The sequence below is a fragment of the Helianthus annuus genome, chromosome 13 (assembly GCF_002127325.2).
Source record: "Helianthus annuus cultivar XRQ/B chromosome 13, HanXRQr2.0-SUNRISE, whole genome shotgun sequence".
NCBI lineage: Eukaryota > Viridiplantae > Streptophyta > Magnoliopsida > Asterales > Asteraceae > Helianthus > Helianthus annuus.
The window spans coordinates 166333135-166354529 of record NC_035445.2 but is presented as its reverse complement, the minus strand read 5'-3'; the positions used below and the strand labels follow the sequence as shown (position 1 = coordinate 166354529).

Here is a 21395-nt window from a genome sequence, read left to right as displayed (position 1 = left end):
AGAATGTCACGTTAACAAAAATACTAACAGAGATAAACTGGATGAACAGTTATTTAACCCTCAAAACCGATAACGGTCTTTTTAGTTTAACTAAACTAACTTTTAATCTTATTATTGGTGTAATCGAAAGTCTTTGGTTTCCATCACTAAGAAGTGCTGTTTTTATGTCACTTCCTTTGATATTACCCTTTGTTTTTGGCGCAGTGTTCCATTTTTAGAAAACTCAATTGCAAAATCTCATATTTGCTCATCTCATGTTGATTGACATCATTAAAGCTCAATTGTTAGAAGGTAAGGCCGTAAAGGTTGAGATACTTGAAGTTATCTATAATTGAGTACAATATATAAGCGCATATGCAAGTACAGGATATTGACAAATGAAAGTAACCAAAATTTTAAATTAAATAAAAGAACTCAATTTTGAAAAATAGTAAACTGTTTTCTAAGAGAAACTCAATTATTAAAAATTAGTGCTGGCACCTTAATATAAAATAACACTCGGTCATTTGATAATAATAAATTCTCCATTATGAATAGGAATATTAAAATAATTGGTTAAAAAGACTTCTTTCTTGTCTCCATTCCTATCGTGTCTTAAATAAACCACTCCCAAATTATCTCCATTCATGTTATCTTATTTACCTACATACATACATTCATACCATACAAACCAAACCAAAAACTACTCTCATTCCAATTTCCAGTTTACGTTTTCACTGTTAACAATGGCTGAAGCTGCTGCTGCTGCCCTCGTCAAAGTCATTTTTGAGAAGCTAGCCGATGAAGCCTTCAAGAAATATGCTCGTTCCAAGAATATTCACTCAGAGCTCAAGCAACTGGGGAGCACGTTGTCCCAGATCCAAGCTCTGCTTAACGATGCTTCAGACAAGGAAATAACTGATGAATCTGTCAGACTATGGCTCAATAGTCTCCAACATTTGGCTTACGATATCGATGACGTGCTCGATGATGTGGCTACTGAAGCTATGCATCGTGAGCTGACCCCGGAATCAGAAGCAAGCACCAGTATGGTAAGAAAGCTCATCCCAACTTGCTGCACAAAGTTCTCACTAAGTCATAGGCTGAGTCCCAAGTTAGACAGTATTACCACCCGGTTACGATATTTAGAAAAACAAAAGGCTGATCTAGGTTTGATTGTGAAAGAGGAAAAGCCAAAAAATACTAGTAGAAGAAACGAAACCTCTTTGCTAGAATCTAATGTTGTTGGGCGAGAAGGTGAGAAAAAGAGATTGCTCAACCAGCTGTTAGTAGGTGAATCATCTAAGGAAAAGTTTAGTATCTTACCCATAGTTGGTTTGGGTGGAGTGGGAAAGACCACTCTGGCTAGAATATTTTATAACGATACGCGGGTGAAGGATCACTTTGAACTCATGGCTTGGGTTTGTGTTTCCGATGAGTTTGATGTATTCAAAATAAGTTAAACCATCTTTGAATGTGTGGCTACAGAAAACAAACAGTTCAAAGATGTAAATCAGCTTCAAATTGCTCTTAGAGAGCAATTTAAGGACAAACGATTTCTACTAGTACTTGATGATGTGTGGAATCAAAACTATGATGATTGGGAAATACTAGTGCGTCCATTTCATTCTGGGGCTGCTGGAAGTAGGGTAATTATGACAACGCACCAGCAGGATCTGCTAAAAAAGATAGGCTTTAATCATGTAGACAATCTCGAGAGTTTGTCGCATGAAGATGCTTTGTCTTTGTTAGCTCTACATGCATTAGATGTAGATAACTTTGATTCGCATGAAACACTTAAACCACAAGCTAAAGGTATCGTGAAAAAGTGTGGTGCTTTGCCTTTAGCTTTAAAGGCAATTGGAAGATTACTCAGAACAAAAACCGAGGGAGAAGAATGGGATGACGTGTTGAAAAGTGAGATATGGGATTTAGAAAATGCTGATGCAATTGTTCCAGCCCTAAGGCTAAGCTACCATGATCTCTCTGTTGATTTGAAGCGCTTGTTTGCATATTGCTCTTTGTTCCCAAAGGACTTTATGTTTGACAAGGAGGAGTTGATATTATTATGGATAGCTGAAGGGTATCTGAACGAGTCAACTGCAGACAAGTCACCAGAACGGTTGGGCCAGGAATATTTTGAGAAATTGCTATCAAGGTCCTTTTTTCAACCCGCACCTAATGGTGAATCGTTTTTTGTGATGCATGATCTCATGAACGATTTGGCTGCATTTGTTGCTGGAGAATATTTTTTAAGGTTTGAAAATCAGACGGAGATGGCAATGGAAGCTTTAGCCAAGTACCGACATATGTCATTTATGCGTGAGCGCTATGTAGGTTTCCAGAAGTTTGAGGCATTTCAAAGAGCAAGAAGTTTGAGAACCCTGTTAGCTGTATATGTTGGGGTAGAACAAAGCTGGAACACGCTTTACATATCCAATAAAATTTTGGTTGACTTACTTCCTCAGCTACCACTGTTACGGGTTCTTTCTTTGAGGCGTTTTAACATAAGTGAGGTGCCGGATGCCATCTGTAGTTTGAACCACTTGAGGTATCTTAATTTGTCTCGAACAAATATCTCAAAGTTACCTGAGAATGTTGGTAATCTTTACAATTTACAAACATTGATCGTTTTTGGTTGTGAGAGCTTGAGTACATTGCCTAAAAGCTTCCTAAAGCTCAAAAAATTGAGGCATTTTGACATCAGGGATACTCCGCATTTGAAGAAGCTGCCCTTGGGAATTGGTGAGTTAAAAAACCTACAAACTCTCCCCAAGGTCATCGTTGGAGGAGACGGTGACTTTGCAATAACCAAGCTTAAGGGATTAGAGAATTTACGTGGGGAACTTTCCATTGAAGGATTGCAGAAAGTGCAAATCCCAATGCATGCAAGGGAGGCAAACGTATCTCAAAAAAGGCTTACTAAGTTAAAGATGAAATGGGGTAATGATTCACAGAGAGGATCACTTGAGAAGGAGGTTCTTGCTGAGCTCAAGCCACACACTGATACGTTGAAACATTTTGAAGTTGAGTATTACGGGGGAGTAGAGTTTCCATGTTGGGTCGGGGATCCCACTTTTCATCAATTGGTTCATGTGTCCCTACGGGGTTGTAGAAAATGTACATCTCTACCGCTGCTTGGGCGGTTACCTTCACTTAAGGAGTTGTTGATTCAAGGAATGGATGATGTTAAAGTCATCAGTTTGGAGTTAAGTAGGAGTACTGATGTAACCTTCCCTTCACTTGAAATTCTAAGGTTTGAAGATATGTCTAGTTGGAAGGCATGGTCAACCAATAGCGAGGTAATGTTTCCACGCCTTCGAGAGCTTCAAATAATCAAATGTCCCGATTTGATTGATGTCTCACTTGAAGCATTACCTTCACTAAGAGTTTTGAGGATAGAGGGATGTAGTGAAAGTGTGCTGAGAAGTCTGGTTCAAGCAGCTTCATCAACCACTAAATTGGAAATAGAATCAATTTTAGGGCTTACGGATGAGGTGTGGAGAGGTGTCATAGTGAATTTCTGGGCGGTTGAAGAGCTATGCATACGAAAATGTGATGAGATAAGATACCTATGGGAATCAGATGCAGAGGCAAGTAAAGTTCTTGTAAATTTAAAGGAATTGAAGGTATGGAGATGTAAAAATTTGGTGAGTTTAGGAGAGAAAGAGGAGGATGAGGATAACATTGGTAGCAACCTCCTATCATCTCTTAGGATGTTGGTTATAGATTCATGTGAAAGTATGGAGCGTTTGTGTTGTCCAAATAGCATTGAGAGTTTGGTGATCAAGTGGTGTAGTTCAGTTAGAGATGTCTCCTTCCCAAGAGCAACAACAACAACAGGTGGAGGAGGGCAGAATCTCAAGTCACTTACTATAGATATATGGGGTTGTGGAAATCTAAAATCAATAAATCAATTGAGTAACTCCACTCACCTCACCTCTTTGTCAATAAGTTATTGTGAAAACATGGAGTTATTTTCTGATCTTCATCAGCTATCAAATCTCACCTCGTTGTATATACAAGGCTGTAAAAGCATAGGGTCATTTTCTGACCTTGAGCTATCAAATCTCACCTCTTTGAAAATATTTGGTTGTGAAAGCATAGAGTCATTTCCTAACCTCCATCTGCCAAATCTCACAGATCTGGGGATAGAAGGTTGTAAAAACATGAAGGCATTTGGTGACCTGCAGCTACCAAATCTAATCAGTTGGAGGATAGAAAGTTGTGAAAATCTGGAGTCATTTCCTGACCTTCAGCTATCCAATCTCACCATGTTAAAACATATGACTATCAGATATTGTCCAATGATTGATGCTTCCTTTCCTCGTGGGCTTTGGCCTCCCAATTTGTGTTATCTTGATATAGGGGGGTCGAAAAAGCCCATCTCAGAATGGGGCTATCAGAATTTTCCAGCTTCCCTTGTTCACCTAAGATTATTTAATGAACCTGATGTGAGGAATTTCAGTCAATTGTCCCACCTTTTCCCTTCTTCTCTTACTAATCTTAGCATATGGAGTTTTGATAATCTGGAATCACTTTCAACTGGACTCCAACACCTCACATCCCTTCAACATCTCATTATTTGGTTTTGCCCAAAGGTGAACGATCTACCAGAGACGCTGTTACCTTCACTTTTGAGTTTGATAATTGACGAATGCCCAAAATTGAAAGAAAGGTGTGAAGGAAGAGGCTCCCACTACTGGCCACTCATCTCTCATATCCCCTGCATCTACATGGACCGCAGGTACTTGTTTATTAAATACCCTCTGATTTCCATATGATAAACTGGTATTCTCAGACATCATGTGCGTGTTTTTATTTTTGTTGGAATAGGATTTGTTGCTCAAAACCTAAAATTGAATTTTAACGATGACATTAATTTATATGTTGAAATCAGTTATCACTTTTCATGAGTTAAACTTGCCAATGAATTATTATTATTATTATTATTGTTATTGTTTTGTTTGTGATTTTTGTTGATCTGGCTTTTGTAGATTGATAGGGTGGGATTTTAAGTTATTAATCAGTTGATTTATGTGATTGTACGGTTAATTTTGTTTTTTGGTTGCTAGTTTATCCAATGGATGTGAGTTGACTTTAGTTATGGTTTTGGTGTGGTTTGTGGAATTATTGAAATTTGACTGAAGTTACTTCGAGTCTCGATTACAAAGTTGAATCTGATTCACAAGTTGAAGATACAAATCAGAGTTTAGATCTGCATTTTGTTTACTGCGGAGTTATGATAAAGAAAAACATAGCTAATTTGATTAGTTGTATTAATACTTGATATGAAGTCTGTGAATAACTTATATATTACAACTAAACTTTTGCAGTCACATATCCTAAAGGATCTTCTGGGTGATGTAACATTCACAGTTGACCAGGTCAAATTCAAGAACAGAGAAAATTCTCAAGGTGTGAATTTTCAGGGAAAGTAACTTATGTTCTTACGTCACTGTTTAGTTTCTTGTTCTTTAATAGTTCTTTTATCATTTTTAGGTGAAACTGAACGACGTTGGGGATGGGTTGTTTCAGGTGGAGCTTTTTCAACCAATTTCTTCTTTGGAGCATTTGGGCAGTTTCTGATAATGTGCCCAATTTCTCCACATTTGAAGCAAGTTCTTCTTTCAACAGATTTAGGAGAACTTGATCGACTACCAGATATTGAACCTGTAGAACCTGAGGTACTTGCTTTCTCATCACACCCGTTTGAGTGTTGAGTGTAATTGTTATCACTGTTACGTTTCAAAATCTTGACATGTTGTACAAAATCAGTGTTTGATTTGTTTTCAAAAGTCTCAATTTTATCTGTACCTTTTGATTCTACAAATTTAACATCTTTTCCTTTCTTCATGTAACGAGCTCTTTTTGATTCAACTTTAGCCTTTGGCTTTGAAGCTCGTTGTTGTTGTTTACCCTTAGAAGCAGTTGGTTGTTGAGTGGTTGGAGATTTTTGATTACCAAATTGTTTCCTAATCTTATCCTTAGGAATTGGATCACATTGTGTTACCACAATTCCCGGAAGTGTTTTTCCTAAAAATTTGTTTGTGTTGTCTTCAAAGACTTTATCGATCAAAGATTGATTAACATTTTTAATTGGAAAAACGTGATCTGAGTAGATTTTATTATCTCCAATCAATGTGTACAACACATTACTGCTTTTAACGGTAGACACAGGTTTCTCTTCAACCTTGACAGGATCTATCACTTGTTTCTCGCCTGATGAAACAGCAGGAGTGTCAGGATCACACAGGATGTGATTCTCAATGGGAATGACTACTCCTTTCATCTCGTTAAGTGATTTATCCTGTTTACTTACATCCACTTCTGGTTCATCATCCGATGACTCATAGTCCTCGATAACTGGAGGACTTTGCTTCATGGATGGTGAAGCATCTGGCTTCGGTGTGGATGTACTTGAAGTGTTGTCCGGTTTGAACCCTAGGCCAGTAGAAAATTCCTCATAATCAAGAGGCACACTGGGTTCATACTGTGGCATATCTTCTTCATCAGGTGGTGGGGTAAAGTTTTGTCTCAAAGGGGGTGGGCATTTTTTATATCCAATGCCCTTTTGATCTCCCTTCAGTTGTTGAACATCAATGATGTGATCAAGCACAAATCGGGAGTTTGAATAACTATCCAATTTCTGTTTGATCGCATCATGCTCACATTTGGCAATGGCTAATTGTTTCTTGGTTTCCTCAACAAGATTTATATATTCATTTATGCTAACTTGTTTATGGTAAACCACTTTGTTAACTTCTGAAACACTTTTCTGTAAGTCTTCAAGTTTAGTTTTAAACTCTTTTTCGTTTCTTGTTAACGCCATATTTGCCTCTTTGCATTTAGCCATTTCAACAACTAAATTTTGATTGTGACTATGAATTGTGTCACATTCAAGCTTCACCCTCTCGCATTCACTCCTCATATACTCACATGATTTACAATCAACAACAGTAGGAGTTTCAGCATTTACCTGACTTGAAGAGACTGAGACATTTGCCATAAAGGCTGTCTGAAAAGAAAAAGCTCCATCTTCAGAAAAGAACTTCTCCATTTCCTTTGATGCAGTAGCAGCCTTTCTAATCAGAATTGATTTCTGACATTTCAGCTCATCAGCTTCATTCAATAACTCCTGAATATCAGAACTTGATTCCTCCTTCACCTCAACCTCAGACTCAGATTGATTATCTCCAGAAACAGAGCCTTCTTCATCCGAACTCCCAGAATAACTAGAACTATCATCACTTTCGGATGACTTTTGATTGATGATTTTAGCCATAAGCGCTGTTCCACTTCTTTGATCACCGTCACCAAACTGCACAGACCAGTCACATCCTTCATCACCTTGAACTGTCAAAGCCCGATTGGTATTTGACGGTCCAGACTGGTTTTGGTTGTTGTTGACGGCCACAATTCTTCTATCCTGGTTTCTGAATGGGTTGTGATTGCCTTGTTTTGTTGGCCGAGTGCACTCACGTTTGAAGTGCCCTTTCTCGCCACAATTAAAGCATGTAACGGCATTAATATCAAACCCATACTTTGTATCTTTCTTCCCTTCCAACGAAGTTCTACCAGTACGTGCCATAAAGTCTTTGGCCCTTCTCACCGCACTAGCAAACGCCCACTTAATATCCATCAACTCCATTTCATCTTTGTCAATCTGTTGATAATCTTCATGTGTCATGTTGATGTTTCCAATCTGTCCCGCGACTAAACCGCAGTATGCACTGACCATAGTATTGATCAGCTCCACATGCTCCTTAGCAACTTCAATACTGACTTGGGAAAGATTTGAAGTGTCAACACGAACAGTGTTAGGATTATGAGGTTGAGAATTGCTTGTAAAATGAGCTTGCTGTTGTTGTGGTTGAACTGGTGGCTGTGATGGAACTGGAATGTAAGATCTTGGATCAAAACCCGGAGCAGGATTTGATTGAGGAAACGGGATAGAACTTGTGTTGGACACGAAAGCAGTTTGTAGCTTCGGTTGCTGAGCAGCAGCAGATTTCGCTAAGACGTCGAAGCCTGGAAGATACATTTCTGTGTTTTGAGGAACTGGAGCTCGCCTTGCTTTCCTGATTTCTTCCTCATTCTTATGTTCCAGTTTCTGAATGAACTCATAGATATTAACTGTATCTAGAGTTCCTGTGTGCTTCAACAACTCAATGAAAGAACTCCACTTTGGAGGTAACGCGTCAGCAAACTTGTTCACCATGTCTTGTTGAGTAGCAATAACCCCATAAGCACACATTTCACTGATCAGATGATAGAAACGTGTTGTCATATCATTTAGAGTCTCGTTTTCCAAAAACTGAAACGAGTCAAACTCTTTCTTCAACAAGTCATGACGAGACTTTCTCGTAGCTGCATTGCCTTCTCCTCGAGCAACCAAGGCATCCCACAATGTCTTCGTGTTCTTGCAGTAAGAGAACTGATGATAAATATCTTTATTGAGCGCTTGTGTAAGTGTTGCAAAAGCCTTCTTCTCCAATTCATAAGACTTCTTGTCAGGCTCAAGCATGTTTGCATAACCTTCTGAAGTCGACGCAGCAACCTCAAGAGCTGTATTAAAAGGATTGATAAAACACGTCCAAAGATCGGTGCTTTGCCCTTGAACATACGTGTGAAATCGGTTTTTCCATGATGGAAAATCGTTCATATGGTTTAGCTTTGGAGGACGATTGTTGCTGCCCGTTTCACTTTCACTAATAAGAAGATTTTGAAGGCTTTGACTTTGATTGGAAACCAAGGCCCATTGACTTGGACTGATAGATGGCGAAGGAAACATGCTCTTAGCCCAAGCATCAGCAGTCGTTAATTCTTGACTAGATTGTGAGTTCAAGCTCCAATCCCAAGGACTTGTGCAACTCATCTTGATCAAAAGTTAACAAATACCCTACACACCACAAACTGTTAACAATAAACAGATAACAATTGAAAGATACAATCTGATCGAAAGATCAAGACTTGTTCGAAGGATCAACAGTGATCGAAAGATTACTGTTGAGTTTCGAGCAAGGTCTTCGAAAGATTCACCACGAAGGATCCTTATCTTTCGACTAATTCTTACGAAAGATTCACAGTTCGAAAGATCTTTATCTTTCGAATTCTGATCTCGAAAGATTCACAATGAAAGATCCTTATCTTTCGAGATGGATCCTTATCTTTCGGACAACCAACTTTCGAAAAGATTCTCTGGTTCGAAGGATAGATCTTTGACTTCGAAGGATGGGTCGAAAGATGATTATCTTTCGAGCCTTCTTGATCGAAAGATGATCTTTCGATGTCGAAGGATATCCTTCGAATCCTTCTGACACAACTGAAAAAGGTGACGGGTTGGTGAAAAAGGTGACAGTTTGGTGTACCAACTTTCGGCAAAAAGGATGGCAGGCTGACAACTTTTCTACCAACTATTTGACTTTCAAAAAGTTTACCAAAAATGGCAACACCTTATCCAGAACCTGTCACCGGAGATATGATCGGAAAATGGCCGGAAAAATCAAAGTTTCACAAAAACAAATTTTATGTTACCCAAACCGACCCTGAACACTCCCGAGAGGTTTAGAACGCGTTTTTCTGCAGAAAACTACCAAAAACGGGTGCTAAACCAAGTGTTCAAACACACCAAAGATCTTGAATAACCCGGTTTTAAACAAGGTAAAGAGCGAGGCTCTGATACCACTTGTAGGTCCCTCTCGGAGGATCGAGAACAAACCTAAACCTTGTTATACAAACCCACTAGCGAGTGCGGAATCCAAGCTAGCAAGCAAACCGGGAAGATGCAAGACAAACACAACAACACAAGATTCACCGATTAACACCACTGTATTAATACGTATGAAGGATTCGGTTACAAGCACAATGTTTACAATCAGTTTGCAAACTCTCTAAGTGTGTGTGTTTTTCTGCAGAGTTTCTCTAACTCTCTATGTGTGCACCTCTAACACTAACACACTGCATGGATATATATACCCATACACAGCTGGTCTGCTCGAAGGATATGATAGATGGTCCGAAGGATCATCTGTCGATCACAAGGAGCTCGAATGATTAGCATAGACATCGAAGGATCATCCTTCGATGTCTAATGCTCGAACCATATCTTTCGAGCACCTCGAAGGATCAATGGTATCCTTCGAGGCTATCCTTCGAGACAGACTATCATCTTTCAAACTGTTTGACCAAGTCAATCAGGAGGATGGTTGACTTAGTCAACGGACAGACTTAGGACATCGTTTAAATACAGACCGAATACAGACAAAGTACAGACACAAGTGCACCAACAGTAATAATTATTAAAACAAGTGTAAACATGTTCGGCTCGTAATTCCAATTTTAGGATCGGTTTGCAACCGAAAGTTGCGAAGTTTGACTTCTGCTTTAACTTTCGATTCTGACCAAATTAGATTAGTTTGCTACTGATTTAGGGTTCCGTTATGACTGCAAACGCCTCGGATCGACATCGACCTCCCACTTTTCAAAACCAGACTCTTTGACCTTCCTAGAGGATGACAAGAAAAATACAAAGACTCGAAAGAACTGCAAGGATGCAACCCGAAAGAACACAAACAAAAGAATCAGAAGAAGCGCAGGCCATACGTATGAGAAATGAATGAACACAAACAAAAAGAACACCTGATTCTTTCAGAAGAACGAAGGTAGATATACACATCCAAGTCCTTTACAATTAAACCTTCCTCCTACGAAAGTAACGAAACCAACACAAGATACATCCAAACTATTATCTTCGACACCTATTCCAAGCAAGTTGCATACACAAATACACGGGAACTATAACACCAATATGAGCTATAACAAAGAATAGAATGGAATGACTTTTTGATAATAAAAATCTTCTCATTAGCCTAGTTTGCAACCCCGAACATACGGGTGGTCAAACTTTATGTATTTGACCCAATATGAACGGTACTTTGTCATTGCCAACTCTAGCCACGGTTTCATGTTTCCGTTATAGTGAATCACAGCTGCTTTCTCAATATCCCTTTTATCAATGCTCGGGTTGTACCCGAGACCGAGTACATGCCATGACTTGTCGAGTGGATGTGTTAGCCCGTAAAATGTCATTAGTCCAGGTGGCAACGTCCCGAGCTTCCATAAAACCCAATCTTCATTCTGATAACAACACAATCAGTAAATTATCTAACAGTTAATGAAATATATTGAGCCCAGATTGTATTGATGACAAGCATGTGGGAATGTAAATGAACCTAACGGACACAAAGAAAAGCGTATTCATGTTCGTTCACTTAACTTTAACCGAACATGAACACGAGCATTTAATCCAACACATTTAACCGAACATGAACATGAACATTTAATCTAACACATTTTTTGTTCATGTTCATTTATCAAGAAAATGGGCATGTTCGTGTTTGTTTATGTTCGTTCATTTAAAACATAAACAAACAGTTCAAGAACGTAAACGAACATAAACAAACATAATTTAACAAACAATAGACAACACAAATGAACAAACATAAATGAAAAAAATAAACATAATTGACTAAACATAAACGAACATAAAGTATGTTTTTATATGAATTAGTGATAAATTAAGATAACTTCCATTGCAAACCCATTTTTATTACTAGAAAACCCAATTACTAATTAATTATACTTATATAAGTAGTTAGAAAGTTCCTTTTGTGTTTAATATTCATATAAATATAACTACTTATGTATTTAAACTGAAACGAACATAAACGGACGTTCTTGAACATAAATGAACGAACAAAACGTGTGTTCATGTTCATTCCTTAAAGAGTAAAGTACATGATGGTCCCTGTGGTTATCCAAAATTTTGGATTTAGTCCAGAGTTTTTTACAGTACGTTTGTGGTTTGCAATTTGCAACATATTGGGACCATCTGTGTACTTTTGGCAAAAGTTGGGGACTAAATGTGTTACAAAGTGCAAACCACAGGGACCATCCGTGTACTTTAAAAAAGCTAAGGACTAAATCCAAAATTTTGGTTAACCACAGGGACCATCCGTGTACTTTACTCTTCCTTAAATTAAATCAACACAAAATTGTGTTCATGTTCGTTCGTTTATTATATAAACAAACAAACATAAACAAACTTCCCGTCGAACAAGTTCACGAACAGTTCATAAAAGTTCGGTTCATTTACAGGCCTACATGTAATAAGAATCTAGAGATTAAAAAAAAAAAAAATTACTACTGTAAAAATCTTACCATATTTTGCCATTTGTGGTAAATACCAGTTATATCTTTCTTCTTCCACACATCAAGATCAAACATATTCATCCCGTAAGCCCATCCACACGCATTCGGGTCAAAATTTCTCGCAATATGAGGATTCGAGAAATTCAAATACTTATCAAAACGATGAAAGCTTTCTCCACACGTTTCAACCGCACCGTTCACTTTCCCATTCAGATCGACCTTCCATAACCCCGTTAAGTCTTTTTGAACCACAATATCATCATCCAGAAAAAGAATTTTGTTCAATTTGGGATAAACTTGAGGGAGATAAAACCGAAGGTGATTCAACATTGAAAGATACTTCGGGTTTCGGTATTTTAAATTTGATGAACCGGTTGTTTGATGATCTGATTTGAAATAGTATTCTTTCATTGCGGCGGATTCGAGTTGTCGAAGAACCGGACAGTAGGATGAGTTTAGCCATTTGAATTCGTCGACATTTTCCACATGGATTGTAGCCTTGCCAGGTGGATTAAGTAAAAACCACATGTTCATTGCTCCGAAATTTAATTTATCGGAGACCAGATGAAAAACATGTTTCTCTGGTTCCTGTATTAGATATAAATAAGATCATTAGAACCATTAAAAATCTTACAGCCTCCAAATTAAATTTAAAAAAATTATACTTAACGTAGTTTTTGCAAATGAACAAACTCGTTATGACAACCGAAAGAGAAAACCAAAAAAATAAAATTGCTATAAGCCCAAAATGATTTCGACACGTATTTTACATTGATCAAAAACCATAAAAATGAACATCGGCACAGGTTCCGTAAGTAAATATCGGTACCGATACTGTTCGGTTGAAATCAGTTTGGTTTGTCGCGTTATCAGCACTCATATAGTATAGCCTGTGCTACGGAAAAAAAAAAACTATATTTCGAATACAACTGTGTTTTCGATAAAACTTATATAGCAATGTCGAGAATAAAAAGATGAACACAATTGTATTCAGTTTTTTTTAATTAACGAACGCGAGTAATTGAAGAAAATCATAATAAATACAAATTAAATGGGTTAAAAGCGTATATTATTAATAGTATAAGGGGAAAACTCAAAATAAAGCCAAGTGACCAATCAAAGTGAACTCTATTCACAAAACTTGCAAGTCAATGCAACCTGGCCCAGACAAAAGGCATGTTTTGACATATGCTTGATGCTTACTTGGACTGTAGGCAATCAAAATATTATCGTTCACAATCTGCGAAGTATTTATGTTTGACAGGACGTTCAAGAATCAAGATTAATTGTAAAAACAAGTAACTGATATTGCAAATCTTTGTACTGGTTTATAGATGACAACCCATTGTTAGGTTGAAACAGTTTATTGCTATGCGTAGACACAACGTATGCCATGATATATGATGCTTATAAATTTAAAAAAAAAAGAGTAAAATGCCATTTTTGTCCCTGAGGTTTGGCCAGTTTAGCGACTTTCGTCCAAAGGTTTGTTTTTCCAAATCTGGATTCAAAAGGTTTGAAATCTTGTCATTTTCATCCGGCTCGTTAACTCTATCCATTTTTCTCCGTTAAGTCAAGGGTATTTCCATCTTTTTTCTTAACTTAAAGAGCAATTCAGTCTTTTTCACTTTATGTACAAGCATTTTGCATAATGTACAAGTATTCAAAATACCCTTAACGGAGAAAAAAAGATAAAGATACCTCTGACTTAACGAAGAAAAATGAGTGGAGTTAACAAGCCGGATGAGAATGGCAAGATTTCAACCCTTTTAGATCCAGATGCGAAAAAACAAACCTTTGGACGAAAGTCACAAAAATGGCCAAACCTCAGGGACGAAATGGCATTTTACTCGAAAGAAAAAAAGATACATAAATATATAAATACCTTAGCATTCTTGATAGTCGAATTCACAACCACCGATGCAGCCAAGACATTATCAGAGAACAGAGCATAATGATAGAGATCTGGATTCTCAAGATTCTCCCTCCTTGGGAATACGCGTTTCTCCAACGGAAGAAGATAATAATCGATTGTTAGCCGCAAGGATAAGCAATGAATACCGTTTGGGATTGTTTTGGCAGCGATTTGACTCAAAAACATGCTCTGTTTCTTCAAGCTACGAACTTGTTCATCTGCTGACTGTAGCATAGCTCTCAGCTTCCCCGTGACTAACTTACAATCATATAGCTGTTCTTTAGCTTTAGACAGTAGTTGACCCATAGCTTTGATTTTCTCCGCAACACTAAGAATATTTTCATCAACAAAACACACTTGAAATTGTGCTATAGATGGCAAAATAGGGGGTCAGATGGGTTGCTATGCAGTTAATATTGGTGATATATCACCGATATATCGGTCAAAATATCGGCACTGGTATTATCGGTGATATTGACCGATACATCACCGATTTTCCCCATATCAGTACCTTTCTTCTTATTGCTGCTATTAGTGTTTTAAGTCTTAATGAGTTCCTACTTGCTAAAATTGTTAGTGTTTTGCAAGTTGTAAATATATATATAAATTCTGCATGATATTAAAATTACCGATATCCCACCGCAATAACCTATATCTCAAATATCGGTCTTTGACCGATATCCTTTTAACCGCATTAACTGCATAGGTAAATGGTCAAAATGGATAAAGTAGGACCAACATGCCAACACTTTTCTTTTTGTCAATTTCTATTGTAGTATGATAAATACTTAATATAATGTGTAAAGTACACGAAGGTCCCTGTGGTTTACCAAAATTTTGGATTTGGTCTCTAGCTTTCCAAAAGTACACGGATGGTCCCTGTGGTTGGCATTTTGTAACGCATTTAGCCCCCAACCAACAAATCTAAAGGTTTTAGCATGTCCAAGTTAGGGACTAAATGTGTTACAAAGTGCAAACCACAAGAACCATCCATGTACTTTTGGAAAAAATATGGGGACTAAATGTGTTACAAGTGCAAACCACAGGGACCATCTATGTATTTTAAATTTTCGTAAACCACATGGACCATCCGTGTACATTACTAAAACTTATTAAAAATAAGAAAGAGCCAAATTTGTTGATCCAAACATTAAAAACTAACAATTGTGTGAGCTAATAAGTTTAAAAAACAAATCCAAACAACATCGAATAAAAATACTGAATCAAATCTGTAAAGAGTATGTATTGATTAATTTTTGTGTGAGCTAAAAAACTTTATTTTATTAGTTTGACCAATTATTAATAACATATAACTAAAGTTCATCCTTGCAATAATAGGCACCTGTGATTAAGATCAGCATCAGCAGTAGCATCTCCTAAAGCACGTTGACTTTCTTTAAGTTGACTTTGCAGTTCATGTGCTAATTGTGTCTTGTTTTTCATTGTTGCAATGCTCATATAAACCCTAGCCATAATCATTTGATCCCGGACCAATCGTATAGTTGTGTCAATGTTCTCGTTATCGTTCTCTTTTCTCCAAATACTGTACTTCCCAAGAACAGCAGAGTCAACCGACTTTGACCGCTCGATGGCCGCGTTTTCAAGCTTTATGATGACATTGTTGTCGTTTTTCACTAAATCAGCCGCTCGATTTTCGCGTCTTTTATCTCTCAGTTTCTACAATGGTAAAAAAGAGTAAATTTAATCATCTCATAAAGGGTATACCGTATATGTTACTATGGGGCTGCAAACAAACCAAATGTAACCATTCGGTGGGAAGTTCGTTTGTGTCTGTTCCTTTATTGGACAAACGAACACGAACAAGAAATTTTGTTCGTTTAGTTAAATGAACGGACATGAACAGAGGCCGCGTTAGTTCATTTATGTTCGATTGTGTTCGATAGTTAATTAGTGTTTTTAGTTTTTATATTTGTTGGTGCACTTGTGTCTGTACTTTGTCTGTATTCGGTCTGTATGTAAACGATGTCCAGAGTTAGTCTGTAAGTTGACCAAGTCAACTATCCTCCTAGTTTGACTTGGCCAATCTGTTTGTAATGTACTGGTCTGTATCGAAGGATAGCCTCGAAGGATACTGATGATCATTCGAGGTGCTCGAGGTAATCGAAAGATATGGTTCGACTGTTAGACCTCGAAGGATGATCCTTCGAGGTCCATGCTGATCATTCGAACACATTGTCATCGATAGATGATCCTTCGGACCATCTATCGGATCCTTCGATGAGGCCTGCTGTGTATGGGTATATATATACCCATGCAGTGTAGTGTGAAAGATAGATGTACACATAGAGAGTTAGACAGAACTCTGCTGAAAACACACACACACACACTTAGAGAGTTTGCAAACTGATTGTAAACATTGTGCATGTAACCGGAAACCTTCATACGTATTAATACAGTGGTGTTAATCGGTGAACCTTTGTGTGTTTGTGTTTGTTCTTGCATCATCCCGGTTTGCTTGCTAGCTTGGATTCCGCACTCGCTAGTGGGTTAGTATAACAAGGTTTAGGTTTGTTCTCGATCCTCCAAGAGGGACCTACAAGTGGTATCAGAGCCTCGCTCTTTACCTTGTTTAAAACCGGGTTGTTCGAGTTCTTTGGTGTGGTTGGACACTTGGTTTAGCACCCGTTTTTGGAGTTTTTCTTGCATCTTTGAACTGAAAACGTGTACTAAACCTATCGGGAGTGTTCAAGTTTGGGTTGGGTAACTTGAAAATTTGTTTTTAAGTGACTTTGATTTTTCCGGCCATATTTCCGGTGCGTTCCGGTCACCGGTCTTTCTGGATAAGGTTGCTTATTTTGGTAAACTTTTTGAAAGTCAAAATTTTTGGTGAAAAGTTGTTGGCAGACCATATCCTTTCTGCCAAAAGTACTTCACCAACCTATCACCTTTTTCACCAACCTGTCACGTCAGTGTCAGTGTGTCAGTTTGCAAACTCTGCTGAAAACACACACACACACTTAGAGAGTTTGCAAACTGATTGTAAACATTGTGCTTGTAACCGGAAACCTTCATACGTATTAATACAGTGGTGTTAATCGGTGAACCTTTGTGTGTTTGTGTTTGTTCTTGCATCATCCCGGTTTGCTTGTTAGCTTGGATTCCGCACTCGCTAGTGGGTTAGTATAACAAGGTTTAGGTTTGTTCTCGATCCTCCAAGAGGGACCTACAATATTTTATTTGAATACTTCAAAATTCCGACCAATAAAATATATAATAAGTGTCGGTGTATCATATATTTTGTTCACGAACGCTTGTTTGTGTTCGTTTGTTTCCATTTGTGTTCATGAACGTCCATTTTCGTCCGTTGCCTAAAATTAACAAACGAACACGAACAAGTTCATTTCCTTAACAAACGAACACGAACATAAAATCTCGCTTGGTAAGTGGTCATGAACGAACAATTCATGAACACATATATTTCTTAACAAACGAACATGAACAAGATCTTCTTCATGTTCGTTCGGTTCGTTTGCAGCCCTAATCCTTTAAGGACTTCAGATTGAAATATTACCCTCCTCGCTAGCTTTTCAAGCGTATCAACGGATTGAGAATGACCATCTAGAATTTTCTCCAGTTTACCTGTTGGGGTCCATTTTCTAGTACCTTCCGTTATCTAGTAGAAAAAACAGGATCAATTTTTTTTTGCACAGCCAAAAAATCATAAGCATTCAAAGCCTATTGTTATAACTTTATAGTTTATACTAACCTCAGCGGGACTGGAAGTACTATTGATCACATGGTCTTGCTCGGTGAATTTCCAAGAAGCTGATAGGTTGTTTTTTCGAAATGAATCAAGACTCAAAGGTCCTAAATCATCTGTGCTTGCCTTGATGACATCAATAACCTAAATTATATATAGTAACAAAAGAAAATATGAGATTACATTGAATGATTGAATAACAATTGATGGATGAACATTATTACACTTTAGAAGCATACCCTTTTCGAAAAAGGAGACCGAATGTGTTGAAAAGCCAGCTTTGCTCTCCAATCTACGTCCTGCACTCTTGCTCAAAGTAAGTATCAAATTATTATCAAGAGTAAAATGTCATTTTCATCCCTGGGGTTTGGCCAGTTTTGCAACTTTCGTCTAAAGGTTTGTTTTTCAGCATCTAGATCCAAAAGGTTTAAAATCTTGCTATTTTCATCCGGCTCGTTAACTACATCCATTTTTCTCCGTTTAGTCAAAGGTATTTCCGTCCTTTTGGTTAACTTAAAGGGCAATTCGGTCTTTTTCAGAGGTATTCGGTCTTTTTACATAAAGGGAAAAGACCGAATTGCCCTTTAAGTTAACAATAAAAGATGGAAATACCTTTGACTTAATGGAGAAAAAATGGATGGAGTTAACGAGCCTGATGAAAATGGCAAGATTTCAAACCTTTTGGATCCAGATGCTGAAAATCAAACCTTTGGACGAAAGTCGCAAAACTGGCCAAACCTCAAGGATGAAAATGGCATTTTACTCTTATTATCAAATATAAATAATATAATTGAGAAAGAATAGTACTTGCTTGCTGATGCTAGTTGATAAATCATTTACATCTCAATACGCATAAAGCTAGTGGGTGTTCGGGATTACTTATCCAACCAGTTATCTTACTAATTGCATCTTACTAATTGCATATTCTAAAAGCTAACAAGCACTTTTGAGTGTCTGAATAAGTGGATGAATAGAAGTGCTTATGCTTATCGGCTTACTTTATGGTGAAATTAGTCGTTTTCAATAAACAGGTTGAGATTGCTTACGTCAAACCAATCATTCTTCATGGATTCAAAACTACAGCGTTACCCTTAAAAGCGAAATAAGTTGTTTTCAATGAAAAATTTATAACCACATCCAAACACCCCCCAAAACCAACTCATCCAACACAAATATAAACCAAACAAGGCTTCATTTACTAAAACCCTAACCATAGGTCCTAACAAGCACATTTCAACAAAATCACATCAAATCACTAACCAATTGAAGTATACATCCCACTCCCAAAGAAGTAACCAACGGGAGCAAGAACTAAAAGCAACATAATAACCACAATTGACATCCACGATCCACTTCCACCGCTGTTCCTCCGGCCACCTGTCATTGAATTCCCCCTCTTAAACGCCGTTGTCGCCATATCCCCTGCAAAATAATGCAAATCATCAAAAATTGTTCTTAAATCAATGCATACATTCAAAACACAACACAACACATCATCATCATTATACTCAGTAAATCCCACCAATAGCAAAGCTAAGGTAGGGTCTGAGGAGGGTAAGATGTGACAACCTTGCCTCTACCCTGTAGGAATAGAGAGGCTGCTTCCAGTGAGACCCCCGGCTCGATAGTAGTTTTGCATCAAGCCTTGGACACGAGGCACATAACACTCAGCAACTAAGACAAAGACCGATTAGTGCATGTATTCCCTTGTATTTCGGCTATCAACGCCACCACATGATGCATGATTAACCATCCCCCTCTTTTAACGTTATTCAAAACACAACACAATTGAATCAAATTTGATCAAATTGAACCAAATTACCCAACAGATAGAGAGATCAAGTAAACCAATATCACTACTCGAACTAAAACCCTAGTATTACCAAATTACATTTGCGAATTGAACACATAAAGTGGAAAAACACTAAAAACATAACAGAAATTAATCAAATTGAATACATCTACCAGGATGAGAGGAAGATCAAGTGAAAGAGTTGATTTTATCAAATTACAATGGTGAATTAAACCTACAAAGTTGAAAAACACTCAAAACACAAAACAATTGAATCAAAGTACCAAACAAAAAGTAAGATCAAGCAAACGAGTACCACCTCTCGAACTAAAACCCTAATTTTATCACATTACATAGGCGAACTAAACACAAGATGTTTCAAGTATCGAAACGACGTCGTTTTACTGGAAACTGTGAATTGCGAGTGAAAATAGAGATGTAGAAACTGAGATCGGCAACAGTGAACATAATTTTGTTCTTAAAATCAATACATACATTCAAAACACAACACTATTGAGCCAAATTGAATCAAATTGAACTGAATTACAATCGGTTCTCGAACTTAAAAACTAATTTTATCACATTGCATTGACGAATTAAAGTTAAAGAAACACAAGATGTTTCAAGTATCAAAACGATGTCGTTTTATTAGACACCGTCAATTGCGAGTGAAATTGAGATGTAGAAACTAAGATCTGCAACAGTGAATATAATTTTGTTCTTAAAATCAATGCATGCATTCAAAACACAACAAAATTGAATCAAATTGAACAAAACTGAATCAAATTATCAGAAAGAGTAGCATTTCTGGAACTAAAACCCTAATTTTATCACATTACATTGACAAATTGAACACATTAAGTTGAAAAACACTCAAAACACGACACAATTGAATCAAAATGAACTGAATTACAATCAGTTCTCGACCTAAAACAACTTATTCCATTACATTGCATTGACGAATTGAAGTTAAAGAAACACAAGATGTTTCAAGTATCAAAACGATGTCGTTTTACTAGAAACTATCAATTGCGAGTGAAATTGAGATGTAGAAACTGAGATCTGCAACAATGAATACAATTTTGTTCTTAAAATCAATGCATGCATTCAAAACACAACAAAATTGAATCAAATTGAACAAAACCGAATCAAATTAAAGAGTAGCATTTCTGGAACTAAAACCCTAATTTTATCACATTACACTGACAAATTGAACACATCAAGTTGAAAAACACTCAAAACACGACACAATTGAATCAAATTGAATCAAATTGAATCAAATTGAACCAAATTGAAGCAAATTGAATCGAATTACCTGATAGAGTATCAGTTCTCGAACTAAAACCCTAACAATATCACATTACAATGGAGAATTGAAGTTAAAGAAACACAAGATGTTTCAAGTACCAAAACGATGTCGTTTTACTAGAAACTATCAATTGCGAGTGAAATTGAGATGCAGAAACTGAGATCTGCAACAGTGAATACAATTTTGTTCTTAAAATCAATGCATGCATTCAAAACACAACAAAATTGAACCAAACTGAACAAAACTGAATCAAATTACCAGAAAGAGTAGCATTTCCGTAACTAAAACCCTAATTTTATCACATTACATTGACAATTTGAACACATTAATTTGAAAAACACTCAAAACACGACACAATTGAATCAAATTGAACTAAATTACAATCAGTTCTCGACCTAAAACAACTAATTTCATCACATTGCATTAACGAATTGAAGTTAAAGAAACACAAGATGTTTCAAGTATC

At 37.1% G+C, this 21395-nt stretch overlaps 3 protein-coding genes across 4 annotated transcripts; 2 read left to right on the top strand and 1 right to left on the bottom strand.

The window, feature by feature from the left end:
- The first annotated feature begins 725 nt into the window (after nucleotides 1-725).
- LOC110900247 (putative disease resistance RPP13-like protein 1) lies at nucleotides 726-1442 on the top strand. The gene has a single exon (XM_022147155.2). It carries the CDS (start codon nucleotides 726-728, stop codon nucleotides 1440-1442), a length of 717 nt encoding a protein of 238 aa, XP_022002847.1.
- A 192-nt stretch (nucleotides 1443-1634) lies between these two features.
- On the top strand, nucleotides 1635-4895 carry LOC110902303 (putative disease resistance RPP13-like protein 1). Its single transcript, XM_035982457.1, has 3 exons — nucleotides 1635-4021; nucleotides 4082-4726; nucleotides 4880-4895. The coding sequence occupies exons 1-3, from the start codon at nucleotides 1635-1637 to the stop codon at nucleotides 4893-4895; spliced, it is 3048 nt and encodes a 1015-aa protein (XP_035838350.1).
- Nucleotides 4896-10624: 5729 nt separating this feature from the next.
- Nucleotides 10625-20999, bottom strand: LOC110900248 (polygalacturonate 4-alpha-galacturonosyltransferase). Of its 2 annotated transcripts, XM_022147156.1 has the most exons (10): nucleotides 20936-20999; nucleotides 19089-19250; nucleotides 18636-18670; nucleotides 18068-18127; nucleotides 17835-17972; nucleotides 17640-17741; nucleotides 15450-15784; nucleotides 14078-14435; nucleotides 12202-12780; nucleotides 10625-11118 (listed from the first exon to the last, which is right to left on the bottom strand). In XM_022147156.1, exons 2-10 carry the CDS (start codon nucleotides 19243-19245, stop codon nucleotides 10846-10848), a joined length of 2037 nt encoding a protein of 678 aa, XP_022002848.1. In that variant the 5' UTR covers nucleotides 19246-19250; nucleotides 20936-20999; the 3' UTR covers nucleotides 10625-10845. The 2 variants fall into 2 exon arrangements, with proteins under 2 accessions (XP_022002848.1, XP_035837632.1); XM_035981739.1 differs by lacking the exon at nucleotides 20936-20999 and having other exon boundaries at nucleotides 18068-18134; nucleotides 19089-19225.
- Nucleotides 21000-21395: the final 396 nt, after the last annotated feature.